The 19,520-nt window shown below is 44.7% G+C and overlaps 1 protein-coding gene across 1 annotated transcript in view; it reads left to right on the top strand.

The window, feature by feature from the left end:
• LMBRD2 (LMBR1 domain containing 2) overlaps positions 1 to 2,092 on the top strand; it is a 214,498-nt gene extending 212,406 nt beyond the window's left edge. The window contains exon 18 of the mRNA XM_069220991.1: positions 1,301 to 2,092. Coding sequence (XP_069077092.1) covers positions 1,301 to 1,367 — 67 coding nt within the window. The 3' untranslated portion in view covers positions 1,368 to 2,092. The remainder of the gene's footprint in view (positions 1 to 1,300) is intronic.
• The last annotated feature ends 17,428 nt before the right edge of the window (positions 2,093 to 19,520 follow it).

The raw sequence follows: 19,520 nt of genomic DNA, 5'->3' as shown, positions 1-19,520 counted from the left end.
GGCAGTCTGAGTGCCATATTACGACCACGGTGGTAGCACCTCAGTCGTACCGCCAGATTATGACTTCACGACGGCCTGGCAGTGCTGGCAGTCCTAATTTGCCAGGGTAGTGCTTCTCCGCCAGTGATTTCCACCATGAAAAGGCTGACAGTGATGGGGTGCAGGGGGCCCCCCCCTGGCCAACAATGTTGCGATGTTCACTGTCTGCAGACAGTGATCATTGCGACGGGTGCTTGTGCACCCTACACAATACAGCATTGCCGCCGGCTCTATAACGAGCTGGAAACTATGCTGTAGGCCATTCCCCGCTGGGCCAGCGGGTGGAAACAGTTCCCGCCCGCTGACCCAGCAGGAAACTCGTAATGGGCCCAGCGGGAAGGCCCCCATGCTGGCAGCAACCTACCCGTCAGGACTTCAGCGAACAGGCTTTTCCATCCGCTCAAGTCATAATAACGCCCATAGTTTGGAAATGCAGTATTGCTACCAAATTAAGAAGCCGTGCAGTATATTTATAGATCTTTAGCTGACACATGATGGCAGTTGCTCCTATACCCTGGGCCATCCTTCCTTTTGTTTTTTTGTAATATGATCTCTGGGCGCTTAATTCCTCTATGCCTTCCCACCCATCCCTATAACGTGAGGCAATGAGCGACTGGAGAAACATTTTTTTTTTGTTTTTCCTAAATCAAAACAGCTGTATTTTAAAACATATTTTATTATTCGGTTTTGTTATTTTTATTAACAACATATAGCAAACATTGTTGGTATCATTACTTTACATATATTATACGATAAAGTATACAGTACTTTACATTTTGGCTGCAGATGTTTTTTTTTTAAACATTTTCTTTTTCAAATTTATTTATTTTGTTTTTTGCAACTTTTTCAAAAATGATCATGTAATATTTTGATTAGTTATTGGACGCTCTGGAGTATCATAAGGAGGGGGTAACATAGAAAGTAAGGTTAATTTAGTCTTCTGCTTTGTAGACTTGAGACAAGAAAGCAAAGATATGAAAAAGTAAGCATTGGATACATGATTAGACAGCTAGAGGGATAGACTAAATGTGTAAGGCAGACAGCTTTAGATTTGTGTGTGTAGATAAGTGGAGGACTGCATGCGCCACAGCATTATTATGTTTTATATATATATATATATATATATATATATATATATATATATATATATATATATATAAAGTTCTTCACTGAATTGATGTGACGTATAACCTGTGTTGCTCTGGTCTGAATCACTTCCACAGTTCACTTCAAGTAGCCTATTCTGTCTTCTCTACTACAGGTATCAGTCTGGGGGAAGGTATTTGTCCATGTCTCATTCTCAAAGCAAAATTTTTGATGATGTCTAAAGTCTTGAGAACACCAGAAGGAAATGCAAAATCGAGGACTACATACCACCTATCAGCTTCTTGTGCAGCACCATTTCAGATACAAATCGACAAATAAATAAGCCCGCACGTGAGGAAACAAGAGGCATGTGAAAGCCACTTTTTTGCAGCCCACAGAACGATCCTAAATCACAAGAGGTTTGTTCAGAACTCTGTCTCTTGGTGATGCAGAAAGTACGGAAGTTGTACATTTATGAAGTATTTCAAAGCACATTTGTAGCTACCCATAGAGATGCCTTTTGAAATTACAAGCCTTATAATGCCATTGTGAGCTACATGGACCGCATACAGGTTCCGTTTTTGACCTTTTTTGAGGAAGTTAAGAAGAGTGTATTTTGCACTGTTGCGTTTAATTTCTATTGACAATGAAAAATGGCCTCCAACATAATTCAGCAATTACTATTAGCAGTTATTCTATAATGCTGCACAGGGTTATGCATGAAATTGTGCAACCTGTCATCTCACTGTTCATGTACACTGGCCTTTTCAGTTAGGCATCTGTGATGGAATCTGAATACAATCACCCTCGCTGGCTCGTGAAACCATCTGTGAAGCCCGGTGCGCTACATGGCAGCTGGGCATGATAAAGGCATTGAAAAATGCAAATTGTGCAAGACTCTCCTTGACATGTTGTGATTTATACAGGTGTGCTCTAAAAAACAAAAAAAAGAGGGAATTGTCTTGTAGCCTGGTTAGTTGAGTGTATCTTTTAAATTACACGGACTCCTCACTCTTCTTCTGTACTCTCATATATGTGCCTATACGTTACAAAAATTGTATCTTGTAACAATGGAAATAGTTATATTTCAAAAAGAAAACTCCAAAATTGTGTTATTCATAATATCAGTATGTGCATGCACATATATTTAAGCAGTGTTTGAGTCGACCCAACTACAAGCATGTTTATCTGGGTCATACTGTGCATTCTACAGACATGCAGCAAGCTACATGTAGGGGTGGGTCCTGATGGTTTGTATACGTTTGAAGAAGGAAGGTTTTAAGAAACAGTAAGATGTGTATAATCTTCTGAAAGTTACCCAAATGTGTAACACACCCTAACTTTTTACAGTTCACGTCATTGAAGCCAAAGTTTGCACTAAGGGACTATGTGCTAGTGTCTGTTAATGTGTCTTAATGTATGGGTGTTGCGAGGCATAGAATCATCTATCACACTATACGACTTACACTCGTCGCTCATTCATGTAGAGTCTGGTTCGCTTTCCAGGGGTATTTCTGATTTTGCCTAACATGGGCTATACTTGAGAAGAAGAAATATGACGTAAAGCTCAGAAGTGTAGAGGTGTGGGGCAGAATGTTTATGCTACTCACGCGATCATGAAGTTCTTTTGTGTCTGTACAATAACAGATATATATTGTTTGTCTATGAATGGATAGATCCTCAAACACTTTTTATTTAATTGATAGTCGACATGTTAGTGAATGATGCAGCTTAGTCGGGTAATTCAAGGATTTTGCAGAATTGTCTATAGTCTAGTTTCTAAATTCTAATTCAAGAGGTTTGACTGAGCCTCATCTGTCCAGGGTCAACAAGACGAATGCTATTGAGTTGAGCAACAGGTACATCCGTTTTTCAGCATCACAGTGCAATTGTGAAAGTGCTGTAAAAATGATCATCATGGCAATTTCTGCTCAAACAGCTTATATACGGAATAAGGAAAATGCATTTATGTTTTGTAAATTGCGTACGAAAACATGTTGGCAATACGTTTTGGTAATACCTTTCCAGTATGGAAGTCGTAAGAATTTCTCACCTCGAAGACTCGAGCACTGTCCGGATTTTTTTTTCAAATAGCCACCAAAGGGATCAAAGTTAATATCCACCAGAAGCAGCTGTCTGCTTTGTACACAGTGGGTTTTACAAATTAAGTACCACTTAATATTTGACATCTTTTCATAATTAAGGAGAGGCTTATGTTGATTATATTATCTCAGTATAGTATAGTATCACTTTTTAGAAAAGTCAAACTCTTAAACTTTACCCTTTCTTTCACCATAAAATATTGGTGCAATTGATACAATGAATTATTTTAGGAATGCTACACGTCACTTATCTTGATGTTGTGGTGATTAGTTCATTCTACAAAATAGCCTGTTCTGAAATTTTGATAATGGCTGCTTTCATCTGGCCAAACTCTTAAATACCATGTCACGATGGCTGTATACAACGTCATGGATGTATCTAAAACTCATGAAATCAGTTCTAGGATATCTATGCCAGTCTTCCTCCTCCATCAGTCACTCGCCCAGGGCCGGACTGGAGAACTAAAACCAATTGTGGCAAAAATGTTCAAACCAGGCCCATTCCCTTCGTCTCCTCTTGCAATCACTCTCTTTCCATCCATCCATCCATCACACCTCTTTCTGTTCTCCCTCTCTCTATACCTATCCCCACCCTCCCTCCTGAAGACTCCTCGTGCCTGCTTCGGTTAACCTTGTGGAGATGGGGAAAGTGACAGATGCCCCAGAAGTGGCCCTGGGGTCTCAAATCTGGCATCTAAGAGCTCCAGCCCCCCAGAGAAATTCCTGGTAGATTACAAGGCCTGTCCGGCCCTGGTCACTCCGTAGTTTGTATTTGATTTGCAACTATTTGTCTATGTACATTGGAATTCCTATCCAATTTGTGATAGCATGTAGATCCCGTGGTCATTTTAATTTTTTTATGTACCACATATAATGTTTATGCAACTTACAAAACCTGTTTCCTCTTTCAACTCGTGCCGTTTTAGTTCAGTTTAAAGCAGTTTGTGGTGTAGCTTGAATGACCTTTGAAGTGATGCATCTACATTTGTATTCTTACTTGAACCTTAATGTCCTATCACAAATGTAGGTAAATAGAAAAGTCCTATGACGTCGGGGTTAAGCAGTGACACCAGAGGCTCTGTGATAGTTTGTTCAAACTGCTCATAGCATACTTGCTGGTTTACTCGTTTTCTGAATGCTTTGCCATTTGCTAGGAAGTGGCTGGAGTAACTAGATCTTCTCTTCCTAAAGCTAATGCTAAATGGTCCCATGACTACTAAGCTTCTTTGGTCCTATTTTAATATTCCATATGGCTCGCAGGAGCCCTTTTACATCATAGTGAGATAGTAACGGATGTATTTTCCTAGCAATTATGTACTAAGGCATACACTAACTTGACAAGGTGAACTGTTGGTTTTGTTTTGATTTCTATTACTTGTTCTTTTATCCTTTGTAATCTGTGAGAACTTTTGTTTAGAAAATATGTTAAGAAAAATATCTTGAAAGGTATTGTTTTTTATCAATGTATGAAACAATCTGTTGCCTTTTTACTACAGTAGACAATCTGAACCATTTTACTTATATTTACTCGATGCCCCAGGCCACTCACTCTACATTGACTTCTGAGAATCGATCAGAGAGAGGCAGAGGAGGTTATGGACAGCCTTTGAGAATGTAGTCACTGTTTGTGGCAGCAAGCTGGGGAACAGGTGTGGCATTAAGTGGAGCACAAAGAACATGTGGTAAGAACGTTCAGCCTTATTTGAGAAGGAAGAAATAACAGCACTGGATCATTCCCTGAAGGGGTTCTATGTTGGGTACTTCTGGAATATTGCATCATGTAGAGAAGAAAAATCTGGGAAACAGCCGAAACAATGATTGGAGCAATGCCGTCATGGGGCCGAGGGGTTAGCCCCAGTGTACGTCAAAAGGGCCCCATGCTGACATTTATTTTGCCTTCATAATTTAACTGTCTGCTCCACATCCTCTAACTAGCTACTGCCGTGAACTGGCAGTACTTGCCTTAGAATCTCTTTCTTTTTTTTTGAGGCCATATTTTGCTTTCTTTTCCATTGGGTATGCATGAAAATGCTCCATAAAGTATTCTGCGAGAGGTCCCCATCTACAGCTTCCTGCTTCAAGAAAAGCATGCTGACCCATTCTTGTTTTAGCAGCAGGTTGTAGTCCTCCCACCTCTTATCATTCACTTAGTTTAACTATCAGTCTATTCACAACCTGCTTTGGGATTAACTTTATCCAGAGCCCCAGATTTCTTTGGTATCCAAAAAATATTGCGCTGCTTGTGTTTGTAAAAAGTCAGTGTTCAATTTTGATGGATTAGGCAGGCCTGCTTGAATCTCTTGTCTGAAGCAGCTTCTTAATAGCATACAAAGCTGCTGGTGTAACATTGTCTTCTGGTTTAACATTGTCCTCAGCGTTAAAGCAACACATGTTAGGCACTTCTTTCCAATCTAAGCAAGGGCTTGTTGCTTCAGTATCTTTTCCTCAAGAACTGTGTCTGTACTATCACGTGGTGAGGTGCATATTGTTGTTGGCTTCCTTTCGGTGTTTCTGGAGGTCTTGCTTTTTCCGCCTTATAGGCGAGAGCAGATGGCCACTAACCACCAGACTTTCATCTGGGTTTATATGCGAGTCAAAGGCCTAGTGCTCATAAACTAACCTTTGTCATTACTCATTGTTTTTGAGAACTACTCTATTAGTAGTCTTTTAAAATCTGAATAGCATGGAGTTTGTTTTGTGTGTTTACAAATGCGAGCTACAGGCCTTGCTGTTTCTTTATTTCTCTGACCCTTCTTGCCACATCTCAGTACTCACTGCTTGATTTGTCTTGCCTGCTGCCCACCTTGCATTTTGATTGGCCATTTCCAGCCACTTTTGTCTCAGTTCTAACCATAGCAGCAAGCACTAGATCACTTGCTCGTGATGGAGCCCTTGATTGCTCATTGTTCCTCTCCCTCTGCCTGAGGTTAGAGAAGACATAGAAAATATGTCTTGCACTTTCTTTCACCATTGCTATAGCTGATATCGGCAATTCTGTGAACTGTTACATGTCAGACTCTTCTGGGCCTCTAACCTCACAGCATACATTTGAAAAGTTATACACTGCTGTCTGCATTGCTTCAGTCTTTTTTGTCTTTGGCAGTGGGTCTCCCCTTTGCCTTTGGGCAAGCTGCTTAGAATCAGTGCCCCCCTTGCTAGGCACCCCGTCATACTATTGTGCTGACCACAGCATGCCCTGCTGGCTGATTTCTCCGCTCACCCTTTCCACTGATTGCTTTCCCTAGTGCTGTCTGTCATCCTCCTTCTCCGTCAGGTCTCTCTATACTTCTGCCCTCATGTAGTGAAGGGAGTATGAGGGGCAGCACAGCTTTTGTCCATTGTATAATCAGGGCCAGAGTTAGCATAGAGAATCTAATCACTTGCATGGCAGTTATGAAGACACAGTGAGGTGGCTCCACTTAACATCCAGATCCAAAGTAAATATCGTGCATACACCTGTGGAGATGTGGATGAGGATTTATCAGTCTATTTTTTGGTGATCAACATATACAGTGACATTAGTTTTTTTTTATTTATAGCAATCCCTAATCCCCATCATTATTTAATATACTTCTATACAGATATGTTAATTTGTCTTTCATTTCTTCATTTTTGTGCTGAATGAAATTTCTTCTTTTTTATAATTTTAGTTTGTCATAACATCGTGTTGCATTTTCCCTTTTCTGTTTAGCTACAACCTAAACGAATTAAGCTATGTAGAGTTGGCTTTGTAGATCTCCAAACTTGGTGTCCAGCCTTGATTCAACTGACAGTTTTACAGTGACATTTAAACTTCATTATTTTCTTTAGCGAAAAAAGAGAAGATATGATTATTTTTTGCACGATGATTGTCTGTATTTTGGTTGATACATAGATTTCTATTTTTCATTTACGTAGGTCATGAGACTGTGCTCTTGAATGTAAAAGACTTTTTTCCATTTTGTAAAATGTCAGTATTCAGTGATCTGACACTGAGTAATTGTAGGAAGTTGGCTCTGTATGTGCTATTTCAAAGTAAGGAATAGCATGCACAGAGTCCAAGGGTTCCCCTTAGAGGTAAAATAGTGGTAAAAATAGATAATACTAATGCTCTATTTTGTGGTAGTGTGGTCGAGCAGTAGGCTTATCCAAGGAGTAGTGTTAAGCATTTGTTGTACATACACATAGACAATAAATGAGGTACACACACTCAGAGACAAATCCAGCCAATAGGTTTTTATATAGAAAAATATCTTTTCTTAGTTTATTTTAAGAACCACAGGTTCAAATTCTACATGTAATATCTCATTCGAAAGGTATTGCAGGTAAGTACTTTAGGAACTTCAAATCATCAAAATTGCATGTATACTTTTCAAGTTATTCACAAATAGCTGTTTTAAAAGTGGACACTTAGTGCAATTTTCACAGTTCCTAGGGGAGGTAAGTATTTGTTAGTTTTACCAGGTAAGTAAGACACTTACAGGGTTCAGTTCTTGGTCCAAGGTAGCCCACCGTTGGGGGTTCGGAGCAACCCCAAAGTCACCACACCAGCAGCTCAGGGCCGGTCAGGTGCAGAGTTCAAAGTGGTGCCCAAAACACATAGGCTAGAATGGAGAGAAGGGGGTGCCCCGGTTCCGGTCTGCTTGCAGGTAAGTACCCGCGTCTTCGGAGGACAGACCAGGGGGGTTTTGTAGGGCACCGGGGGGGACACAAGTCCACACAGAAATTTCACCCTCAGCAGCGCGGGGGCGGCCGGGTGCAGTGTAGAAACGAGCGTCGGGTTCGCAATGTTAGTCTATGAGAGATCTCGGGATCTCTTCAGCGCTGCAGGCAGGCAAGGGGGGGATTCCTCGGGGAAACCTCCACTTGGGCGAGGGAGAGGGACTCCTGGGGGTCGCTTCTCCAGTGAAAGTCCGGTCCTTCAGGTCCTGGGGGCTGCGGGTGCAGGGTCTCTCCCAGGCGTCGAGACTTTAGGTTCAAAGAGTCGCGGTCAGGGGAAGCCTCGGGATTCCCTCTGCAGGCGGCGCTGTGGGGGCTCAGGGGGGACAGGTTTTGGTACTCACAGTATCAGAGTAGTCCTGGGGTCCCTCCTGAGGCGTCGGATCTCCACCAGCCGAGTCGGGGTCGCCGGGTGCAGTGTTGCAAGTCTCACGCTTCTTGCGGGGAGCTTGCAGGGTTCTTTAAAGCTGCTGGAAACAAAGTTGCAGCTTTTCTTGGAGCAGGTCCGCTGTCCTCGGGAGTTTCTTGTCTTTTCGAAGCAGGGGCAGTCCTCAGAGGATGTCGAGGTCGCTGGTCCCTTTGGAAGGCGTCGCTGGAGCAGGATCTTTGGAAGGCAGGAGACAGGCCGGTGAGTTTCTGGAGCCAAGGCAGTTGTCGTCTTCTGGTCTTCCTCTGCAGGGGTTTTTCAGCTAGGCAGTCCTTCTTCTTGTAGTTGCAGGAATCTAATTTTCTAGGGTTCAGGGTAGCCCTTAAATACTAAATTTAAGGGCGTGTTTAGGTCTGGGGGGTTAGTAGCCAATGGCTACTAGCCCTGAGGGTGGGTACACCCTCTTTGTGCCTCCTCCCAAGGGGAGGGGGTCACAATCCTAACCCTATTGGAGGATTTCTAAAAGTTAGAGTCACCTCAGCTCAGGACACCTTAGGGGCTGTCCTGACTGGCCAGTGACTCCTCCTTGTTATTCTCATTATTTTCTCCGGCCTTGCCGCCAAAAGTGGGGCCTGGCCGGAGGGGGCGGGCAACTCCACTAGCTGGAGTGTCCTGCTGGGTTGGCACAAAGGAGGTGAGCCTTTGAGGCTCACCGCCAGGTGTGACAATTCCTGCCTGGGAGAGGTGTTAGCATCTCCACCCAGTGCAGGCTTTGTTACTGGCCTCAGAGTGACAAAGGCACTCTCCCCATGGGGCCAGCAACATGTCTCGGTTTGTGGCAGGCTGCTAAAACTAGTCAGCCTACACAGATAGTCGGTTAAGTTTCAGGGGGCACCTCTAAGGTGCCCTCTGTGGTGTATTTTACAATAAAATGTACACTGGCATCAGTGTGCATTTATTGTGCTGAGAAGTTTGATACCAAACTTCCCAGTTTTCAGTGTAGCCATTATGGTGCTGTGGGGTTCGTGTTTGACAGACTCCCAGACCATATACTCTTATGGCTACCCTGCACTTACAATGTCTAAGGTTTTATTTAGACACTGTAGGGGTATCCTGCTCATGCACTGGTACCCTCACCTATGGTATAGTGCACCCTGCCTTAGGGCTGTAAGGCCTGCTAGAGGGGTGTCTTACCTATACTGCATAGGCAGTGAGAGGCTGGCATGGCACCCTGAGGGGAGTGCCATGTCGACTTACTCGTTTTGTCCTCACTAGCACACACAAGCTGGCAGGCAGTGTGTCTGTGCTGAGTGAGAGGTCTCCAGGGTGGCATAAGACATGCTGCAGCCCTTAGAGACCTTCCTTGGCATCAGGGCCCTTGGTACTTGAAGTACCAGTTACAAGGGACTTATCTGGATGCCAGGGTCTGCCAATTGTGGATACAAAAGTACAGGTTAGGGAAAGAACACTGGTGCTGGGGCCTGGTTAGCAGGCCTCAGCACACTTTCAATTGTAAACATAGCATCAGCAAAGGCAAAAAGTCAGGGGGTAACCATGCCAAGGAGGCATTTCCTTACACAACCCCCCCCCAAACGAAAGAGGATGAGACTAACCTTTCCCAAGAGAGTCTTCATTTTCTAAGTGGAAGAACCTGGAAAGGCCATCTGCATTGGCATGGGCAGTCCCAGGTCTGTGTTCCACTATAAAGTCCATTCCCTGTAGGGAGATGGACCACCTCAACAGTTTAGGATTTTCACCTTTCATTTGCATCAGCCATTTGAGAGGTCTGTGGTCAGTTTGAACTAGGAAGTGAGTCCCAAAGAGGTATGGTCTCAGCTTCTTCAGGGACCAGACCACAGCAAAGGCCTCCCTCTCAATGGCACTCCAACGCTGCTCCCTGGGGAGTAACCTCCTGCTAATGAAAGCAACAGGCTGGTCAAGGCCATCATCATTTGTTTGGGACAAAACTGCCCCTATCCCATGTTCAGAGGCATCAGTCTGCACAATGAACTGCTTAGAATAATCTGGAGCTTTGAGAACTGGTGCTGAGCACATTGCCTGTTTCAGGGTGTCAAAGGCCTGTTGGCAGTCCACAGTCCAGTTCACTTTCTTGGGCATTTTCTTGGAGGTGAGCTCAGTGAGGGCTGTCACAATGGATCCATACCCCTTCACAAACCTCCTGTAGTACCCAGTCAAGCCAAGGAATGCCCTGACTTGAGTCTGGGTTTTTGGAGCTACCCAGTCCAGAATAGTCTGGATCTTGGGTTGGAGTGGCTGAACTTGGCCTCCACCTACAAGGTGTCCCAAGTAAACCACAGTTCCCTGCCCTATCTGGCATTTGGATGCCTTGATAGAGAGGCCTGCAGATTGCAGAGCCTTCAAAACCTTCCTCAGGTGGACCAGGTGATCCTGCCAGGTGGAGCTAAAGACAGCAATATCATCAAGATAAGCTGTGCTAAAGGACTCCAAGCCAGCAAGGACTTGATTCACCAACCTTTGGAAGGTGGCAGGGGCATTCTTTAAACCAAAGGGCATAACAGTAAACTGATAATGCCCATCAGGTGTGGAGAATGCTGTCTTTTCTTTTGCTCCAGGTGCCATTTTTATTTGCCAGTACCCTGCTGTCAAGTCAAAGGTACTTAGAAATTTGGCAGCACCTAATTTATCAATGAGCTCATCAGCTCTTGGAATTGGATGAGCATCTGTCTTGGTGACAGAATTGAGCCCTCTGTAGTCCACACAAAACCTCATCTCTTTCTTTCCATCTGTGGTGTGAGGTTTGGGGACTAAGACCACTGGGCTAGCCCAGGGGCTGTCAGAGCGCTCAATGACTCCCAATTCCAGCATCTTGTGGACTTCCACCTTGATGCTTTCCTTAACATGGTCAGACTGTCTAAAGATTTTGTTTTTGACAGGCATGCTGTCTCCTGTGTCCACATCATGGGTACACAGGTGTGTCTGACCAGGGGTTAAGGAGAAGAGTTCAGGAAACTGTTGTAGGACTCTCCTACAATCAGCTTGCTGTTGGCCAGAGAGGGTGTCTGAGTAGATCACTCCATCTACTGTACCATCTTTTGGGTCTGATGACAGAAGATCAGGGAGAGGTTCACTCTCTGCCTCCTGATCCTCATCTGTTACCATCAACAGATTGACATCAGCCCTGTCGTGGAAGAGCTTAAGGCGGTTTACATGGATCACCCTCTTGGGGCTCCTGCTTGTGCCCAGGTCCACCAGGTAGGTGACCTGACTCTTCCTCTCTAGCACTGGGTAAGGGCCACTCCATTTGTCCTGGAGTGCCCTGGGAGCCACAGGCTCCAGAACCCAGACTTTCTGCCCTGGTTGGAACTCAACCAGTGCAGCCTTTTGGTCATACCAAAACTTCTGGAGTTGTTGGCTGGCCTCAAGGTTTTTGGTTGCCTTTTCCATGTACTCTGCCATTCTAGAGCGAAGGCCAAGTACATAGTCCACTATGTCCTGTTTAGGCTCATGGAGAGGTCTCTCCCAGCCTTCTTTAACAAGGGCAAGTGGTCCCCTTACAGGATGACCAAACAGAAGTTCAAAGGGTGAGAACCCTACTCCCTTCTGTGGTACCTCCCTGTAAGCGAAAAGCAGACATGGCAGGAGGACATCCCATCTCCTTTTGAGTTTTTCTGGGAGCCCCATGATCATGCCCTTTAATGTCTTGTTGAATCTCTCAACTAAGCCATTAGTTTGTGGATGGTAAGGTGTAGTGAATTTATAAGTCACTCCACACTCATTCCACATGTGCTTTAGGTATGCTGACATGAAGTTGGTACCTCTGTCAGACACCACCTCCTTAGGGAAACCCACTCTGGTAAAGATACCAATGAGGGCCTTGGCTACTGCAGGGGCAGTAGTCGACCTAAGGGGAATAGCTTCAGGATACCTGGTAGCATGATCCACTACTACCAGGATATACATATTTCCTGAGGCTGTGGGAGGTTCCAGTGGACCAACTATGTCCACACCCACTCTTTCAAAGGGCACCCCCACCACTGGAAGTGGAATGAGGGGGGCCTTTGGGTGCCCACCTGTCTTACCACTGGCTTGACAGGTGGGGCAGGAGAGGCAAAACTCCTTAACCATGTTGGACATATTGGGCCAGTAGAAGTGGTTGACTAACCTCTCCCACGTCTTGGTTTGTCCCAAATGTCCAGCAAGGGGAATGTCATGGGCCAATGTTAGGATGAACTCTCTGAACAGCTGAGGCACTACCACTCTCCTAGTGGCACCAGGTTTGGGGTCTCTGGCCTCAGTGTACAGGAGCCCATCTTCCCAATAGACCCTATGTGTTCCATTTTTCTTGCCTTTGGACTCTTCAGCAGCTTGCTGCCTAAGGCCTTCAAGAGAGGGACAGGTTTCTTGTCCCTTACACAGCTCCTCCCTTGAGGGTCCCCCTGGGCCTAAGAGCTCAACCTGATAAGGTTCAAGCTCCAAAGGCTCAGTTCCCTCAGAGGGCAGAACTTCTTCCTGAGAAGAGAGGTTCCCTTTCTTTTGCTGTGTTGCAGTTGGTTTCCCAACTGACTTTCCTGTTCTCTTGGTAGGCTGGGCCATTTTTCCAGACTCCAGCTCTACTTTTTCACCCTGTGCCTTGCATTGTGCTCTCGTTTTCACACACACCAGTTCAGGGATACCCAGCATTGCTGCATGGGTTTTTAGCTCTACCTCAGCCCATGCTGAGGACTCCAGGTCATTTCCAAGCAGACAGTCCACTGGGATATTTGAGGAGACCACCACCTGCTTCAGGCCATTGACCCCTCCCCATTCTAAAGTAACCATTGCCATGGGATGTACTTTTCTCTGATTGTCAGCGTTGGTGACTGTGTAAGTTTTTCCAGTCAGGTATTGGCCAGGGGAAACCAGTTTCTCTGTCACCATGGTGACACTGGCACCTGTATCCCTCAGGCCCTCTATTCTAGTCCCATTAATTAAGAGTTGCTGTCTGTATTTTTGCATGTTAGGCGGCCAGACAGCTAGTGTGGCTAAATCCACCCCACCCTCAGAAACTAGAGTAGCTTCAGTGTGGACCCTGATTTGCTCTGGGCACACTGTTGATCCCACTTGGAGACTAGCCATACCAGTGTTACCTGGATGGGAGTTTGGAGTGGAACCTTTCTTGGGACAGGCCTTGTCTCCAGTTTGGTGTCCATGCTGTTTACAGCTATGACACCAGGCCTTTTTGGGATCAAAGTTTTTACCCTTGTACCCATTGTTTTGTGAAGAGGCTCTGGGCCCACCCTCCTGTGCAGGTTTTTGGGGGCCTGTAGAAGACTCTTTACTATTTTTAGTTTTGGTTGTCTCATCACCCTTCTGCTGGGGAGTCTTTGTGACCCCTTTCTTTTGGTCACCCCCTGTTGAAGTCTTGGACACCCTTGTCTTGACCCAATGGTCCGCCTTCTTTCCCAATTCTTGGGGAGAAATTGGTCCTAGGTCTACCAGATGCTGATGCAGTTTATCATTGAAACAATTACTTAACAGGTGTTCTTTCACAAATAAATTGTACAGCCCATCATAATTACTTACACCACTGCCTTGAATCCAACCATCTAGTGTTTTCACTGAGTAGTCAACAAAGTCAACCCAGGTCTGGCTCGAGGATTTTTGAGCCCCCCTGAACCTAATCCTGTACTCCTCAGTGGAGAATCCAAAGCCCTCAATCAGGGTACCCTTCATGAGGTCATAAGATTCTGCATCTTGTCCAGAGAGTGTGAGGAGTCTATCCCTACACTTTCCTGTGAACATTTCCCAAAGGAGAGCACCCCAGTGAGATCTGTTCACTTTTCTGGTTACACAAGCCCTCTCAAAAGCTGTGAACCATTTGGTGATGTCATCACCATCTTCATATTTAGTTACAATCCCTTTGGGGATTTTCAACATGTCAGGAGAATCTCTGACCCTATTTATGTTGCTGCCACCATTGATGGGTCCTAGGCCCATCTCTTGTCTTTCCCTCTCTATGGCTAGGATCTGTCTTTCCAAAGCCAATCTTTTGGCCATCCTGGCTAACTGGATGTCCTCTTCACTGGGGTTATCCTCAGTGATTTCAGAGTTGTTGGTCCCTCCTGTGAGGGAACCAGCATCTCTGACTATTATTTGTGGAGTCAGGGCTTGAGAAGCCCTGCTCTCCCTAAGTAGGACTGGAGGGGGGGAATTTCCCTCCAAGTCACTATCTTCATCCTCTGAGTTGCCATCCTCAGAGGGGTTGGCCTTTTCAAACTCTGCCAAAAGCTCCTGGAGCTGTACTTTGGTAGGTTTGGGGCCCATTGCTATTTTCTTTAGTTTACAGAGTGACCTTAGCTCTCTCATCTGTAGATGGAGGTAAGGTGTGGTGTCGAGTTCCACCACATTCACATCTGTGCTAGACATTTTGCTTCTAAAAGTTGGAATACTTTTTAAGAAACTAAAACTGGTTCTAGAATCTAATTCAAACTTTTACCAAACTTTTAAACTCTAAAAGAAATGCTAAACAGGATCTAACACAAGGCCCTAGCAGGTCTTTTAAGAATTTTGAAAACTTTTCAAATTGCAAAAATCAATTTCTAATGACAATTTTGGAATTTGTCGTGTGATCAGGTATTGGCTGAGTAGTCCAGCAAATGCAAAGTCTTGTACCCCACCGCTGATCCACCAATGTAGGAAGTTGGCTCTGTATGTGCTATTTCAAAGTAAGGAATAGCATGCACAGAGTCCAAGGGTTCCCCTTAGAGGTAAAATAGTGGTAAAAATAGATAATACTAATGCTCTATTTTGTGGTAGTGTGGTCGAGCAGTAGGCTTATCCAAGGAGTAGTGTTAAGCATTTGTTGTACATACACATAGACAATAAATGAGGTACACACACTCAGAGACAAATCCAGCCAATAGGTTTTTATATAGAAAAATATCTTTTCTTAGTTTATTTTAAGAACCACAGGTTCAAATTCTACATGTAATATCTCATTCGAAAGGTATTGCAGGTAAGTACTTTAGGAACTTCAAATCATCAAAATTGCATGTATACTTTTCAAGTTATTCACAAATAGCTGTTTTAAAAGTGGACACTTAGTGCAATTTTCACAGTTCCTAGGGGAGGTAAGTATTTGTTAGTTTTACCAGGTAAGTAAGACACTTACAGGGTTCAGTTCTTGGTCCAAGGTAGCCCACCGTTGGGGGTTCGGAGCAACCCCAAAGTCACCACACCAGCAGCTCAGGGCCGGTCAGGTGCAGAGTTCAAAGTGGTGCCCAAAACACATAGGCTAGAATGGAGAGAAGGGGGTGCCCCGGTTCCGGTCTGCTTGCAGGTAAGTACCCGCGTCTTCGGAGGACAGACCAGGGGGGTTTTGTAGGGCACCGGGGGGGACACAAGTCCACACAGAAATTTCACCCTCAGCAGCGCGGGGGCGGCCGGGTGCAGTGTAGAAACGAGCGTCGGGTTCGCAATGTTAGTCTATGAGAGATCTCGGGATCTCTTCAGCGCTGCAGGCAGGCAAGGGGGGGATTCCTCGGGGAAACCTCCACTTGGGCGAGGGAGAGGGACTCCTGGGGGTCGCTTCTCCAGTGAAAGTCCGGTCCTTCAGGTCCTGGGGGCTGCGGGTGCAGGGTCTCTCCCAGGCGTCGAGACTTTAGGTTCAAAGAGTCGCGGTCAGGGGAAGCCTCGGGATTCCCTCTGCAGGCGGCGCTGTGGGGGCTCAGGGGGGACAGGTTTTGGTACTCACAGTATCAGAGTAGTCCTGGGGTCCCTCCTGAGGCGTCGGATCTCCACCAGCCGAGTCGGGGTCGCCGGGTGCAGTGTTGCAAGTCTCACGCTTCTTGCGGGGAGCTTGCAGGGTTCTTTAAAGCTGCTGGAAACAAAGTTGCAGCTTTTCTTGGAGCAGGTCCGCTGTCCTCGGGAGTTTCTTGTCTTTTCGAAGCAGGGGCAGTCCTCAGAGGATGTCGAGGTCGCTGGTCCCTTTGGAAGGCGTCGCTGGAGCAGGATCTTTGGAAGGCAGGAGACAGGCCGGTGAGTTTCTGGAGCCAAGGCAGTTGTCGTCTTCTGGTCTTCCTCTGCAGGGGTTTTTCAGCTAGGCAGTCCTTCTTCTTGTAGTTGCAGGAATCTAATTTTCTAGGGTTCAGGGTAGCCCTTAAATACTAAATTTAAGGGCGTGTTTAGGTCTGGGGGGTTAGTAGCCAATGGCTACTAGCCCTGAGGGTGGGTACACCCTCTTTGTGCCTCCTCCCAAGGGGAGGGGGTCACAATCCTAACCCTATTGGGGGAATCCTCCATCTGCAAGATGGAGGATTTCTAAAAGTTAGAGTCACCTCAGCTCAGGACACCTTAGGGGCTGTCCTGACTGGCCAGTGACTCCTCCTTGTTATTCTCATTATTTTCTCCGGCCTTGCCGCCAAAAGTGGGGCCTGGCCGGAGGGGGCGGGCAACTCCACTAGCTGGAGTGTCCTGCTGGGTTGGCACAAAGGAGGTGAGCCTTTGAGGCTCACCGCCAGGTGTGACAATTCCTGCCTGGGAGAGGTGTTAGCATCTCCACCCAGTGCAGGCTTTGTTACTGGCCTCAGAGTGACAAAGGCACTCTCCCCATGGGGCCAGCAACATGTCTCGGTTTGTGGCAGGCTGCTAAAACTAGTCAGCCTACACAGATAGTCGGTTAAGTTTCAGGGGGCACCTCTAAGGTGCCCTCTGTGGTGTATTTTACAATAAAATGTACACTGGCATCAGTGTGCATTTATTGTGCTGAGAAGTTTGATACCAAACTTCCCAGTTTTCAGTGTAGCCATTATGGTGCTGTGGGGTTCGTGTTTGACAGACTCCCAGACCATATACTCTTATGGCTACCCTGCACTTACAATGTCTAAGGTTTTATTTAGACACTGTAGGGGTATCCTGCTCATGCACTGGTACCCTCACCTATGGTATAGTGCACCCTGCCTTAGGGCTGTAAGGCCTGCTAGAGGGGTGTCTTACCTATACTGCATAGGCAGTGAGAGGCTGGCATGGCACCCTGAGGGGAGTGCCATGTCGACTTACTCGTTTTGTCCTCACTAGCACACACAAGCTGGCAGGCAGTGTGTCTGTGCTGAGTGAGAGGTCTCCAGGGTGGCATAAGACATGCTGCAGCCCTTAGAGACCTTCCTTGGCATCAGGGCCCTTGGTACTTGAAGTACCAGTTACAAGGGACTTATCTGGATGCCAGGGTCTGCCAATTGTGGATACAAAAGTACAGGTTAGGGAAAGAACACTGGTGCTGGGGCCTGGTTAGCAGGCCTCAGCACACTTTCAATTGTAAACATAGCATCAGCAAAGGCAAAAAGTCAGGGGGTAACCATGCCAAGGAGGCATTTCCTTACAGTAATGAAATAAAAATCCGACTTGCACTAATGAACTATTCGTGGAAGTCAGCCTTTTGTTGCATTACGCAGTGTCTATGGTTAGGTTTCCAACCACATGTTAGATTGCTGACTAAAAGGACTGAAATACCTTCTAGGTCAGAAAAACACTGCATCTGTGATACTAAATGTGTGATAATATCAAATGTATTCCTGCTGCACAATCTCCTCATATACAGAACTATAGAGGAGAGATGCAGGTACCTGATAGGGCTCAGCTAGTTTAATTTATGTTTAAATACACTAAGCTGCTATTATGTGTATATAGTGAACGGTTGTACAGTAAACATTTTGGAAATTATGTAACATTGGTAGCTCCCTTCATCTCTGTCTCTTCTCTGTCATGTTAATTCATTCCTGTGACTTGTATTCCGCAGATATAAACAATTATTTAGTTTAGCTTTGCTCCTGGGAAGGTTTTGTAACTTTGTTTGTTTTTGTTATACATGAGCCACGTTAAGATGGAAAATGGCACCTTTTTAGGTGCATTTCACATGTTTTAGGAAAGGTCGTGTAGGACTTCCACAGGAACCGGGAGATCTGTCTTCCTATGTTTTCTCCAGGTCTTTTCTTAAGAAGGTGAAATGTATCAGTCACACCATTGCTTCAATATTTTTACTTATTCTTCTTTGAAGAAATATGTGACTCAGATTTGCCTTTGACTGTGTTTATTGTGAGTACCATCTTTGCTAGTACACTATGGATTGATCTCTTTTTTATTACTGTGCGAGACCAGAAAGAGAGTAGTCTTTTGAACTTAGAAATATTACAAGCATTAAAGAGCATTATTAGATCCCATCAATTAAAATTATTACTAAATGCCTGCAGGTTTATTTTATTTTATAAACACCTCCTCTGTCCTGTTTTGATGAAGAAACCCAAAATGTTATAACCCTGTAAAAATCCAATCGCAACTTTGTTGTTGACACATAACTCATCCACATAATGTAAGATGAAAATCGTGTTGAAATATTTACCCAGAATAGTAAAGTTTGTGGCTTTGTCTGTTGTTTTCAACACGTATGCTCTGTAGACAGGATTTAATTAATTATCCCTATTTATGGTTGTAATTCACTGCTTTTCCCTTCGAATATCGATCAATTAATGCTTTGTAAACTGGGCGTCAAAGAATAGTATTTTAATGATCGTTTTAATAGTTTGGGAAATTTGTAATGCATTTAAACAGAGTGCATGTTTCTTGGTGCAGTACAGTAACATCCAGATTGTGTAAGTGAACTGCTTCATTTAAACCTGTAACGCTTAATGGTTTATGGGTAACTCTTAGCCTGTTCAGCTGATGAAAATCGAAAGCTACTAAAATGTGTTATGTGTGCTATTTATTTTCTGTATATACTTTGTTTTTCTGAAAATATAAATAATCAAAACCACAAAGACTTAAAAATGTAAAGTATTTTGTACTCCTGAAACACATGAATTGGTGGAAGATTTTTTTTTTTAAATATAGATATGTTTTGTGATGCTTTTAAATTCTGTATTGTGTGGAATAAAAACGTATGCAGGTTAGCGTTTTCTCCAAGAGAACATGTAAAGTGAAGTAAGTTATCACAAAAATGGTAAAGGGCTGTTTTCATGTGTGTTCATGACGGTTACGTTAATTTTTAATCCTAACTTGCACGGTACAAAACTCGCGGTACACTTGTCATGGACATATTCAGCCCTACAAATTACTATGCATCTCATGTTAGACTAACGCATAATTACTGCATCCCCTCAGGGTCTGACATTTGGCATGTAGATTGCAGAAACAACACTTTTATAAATATTAAATTGTCGGCAGTTGGACCCATATTCACTGTCACTAGTCCTTGCAGACCAAATCATTGGCCTCTC

The sequence above is a fragment of the Pleurodeles waltl genome, chromosome 1_1 (assembly GCF_031143425.1).
Source record: "Pleurodeles waltl isolate 20211129_DDA chromosome 1_1, aPleWal1.hap1.20221129, whole genome shotgun sequence".
Lineage (NCBI taxonomy): Eukaryota > Metazoa > Chordata > Amphibia > Caudata > Salamandridae > Pleurodeles > Pleurodeles waltl.
Note: the sequence above shows the minus strand (reverse complement) of the source record. Positions and strands in the feature narration are given on the sequence as shown.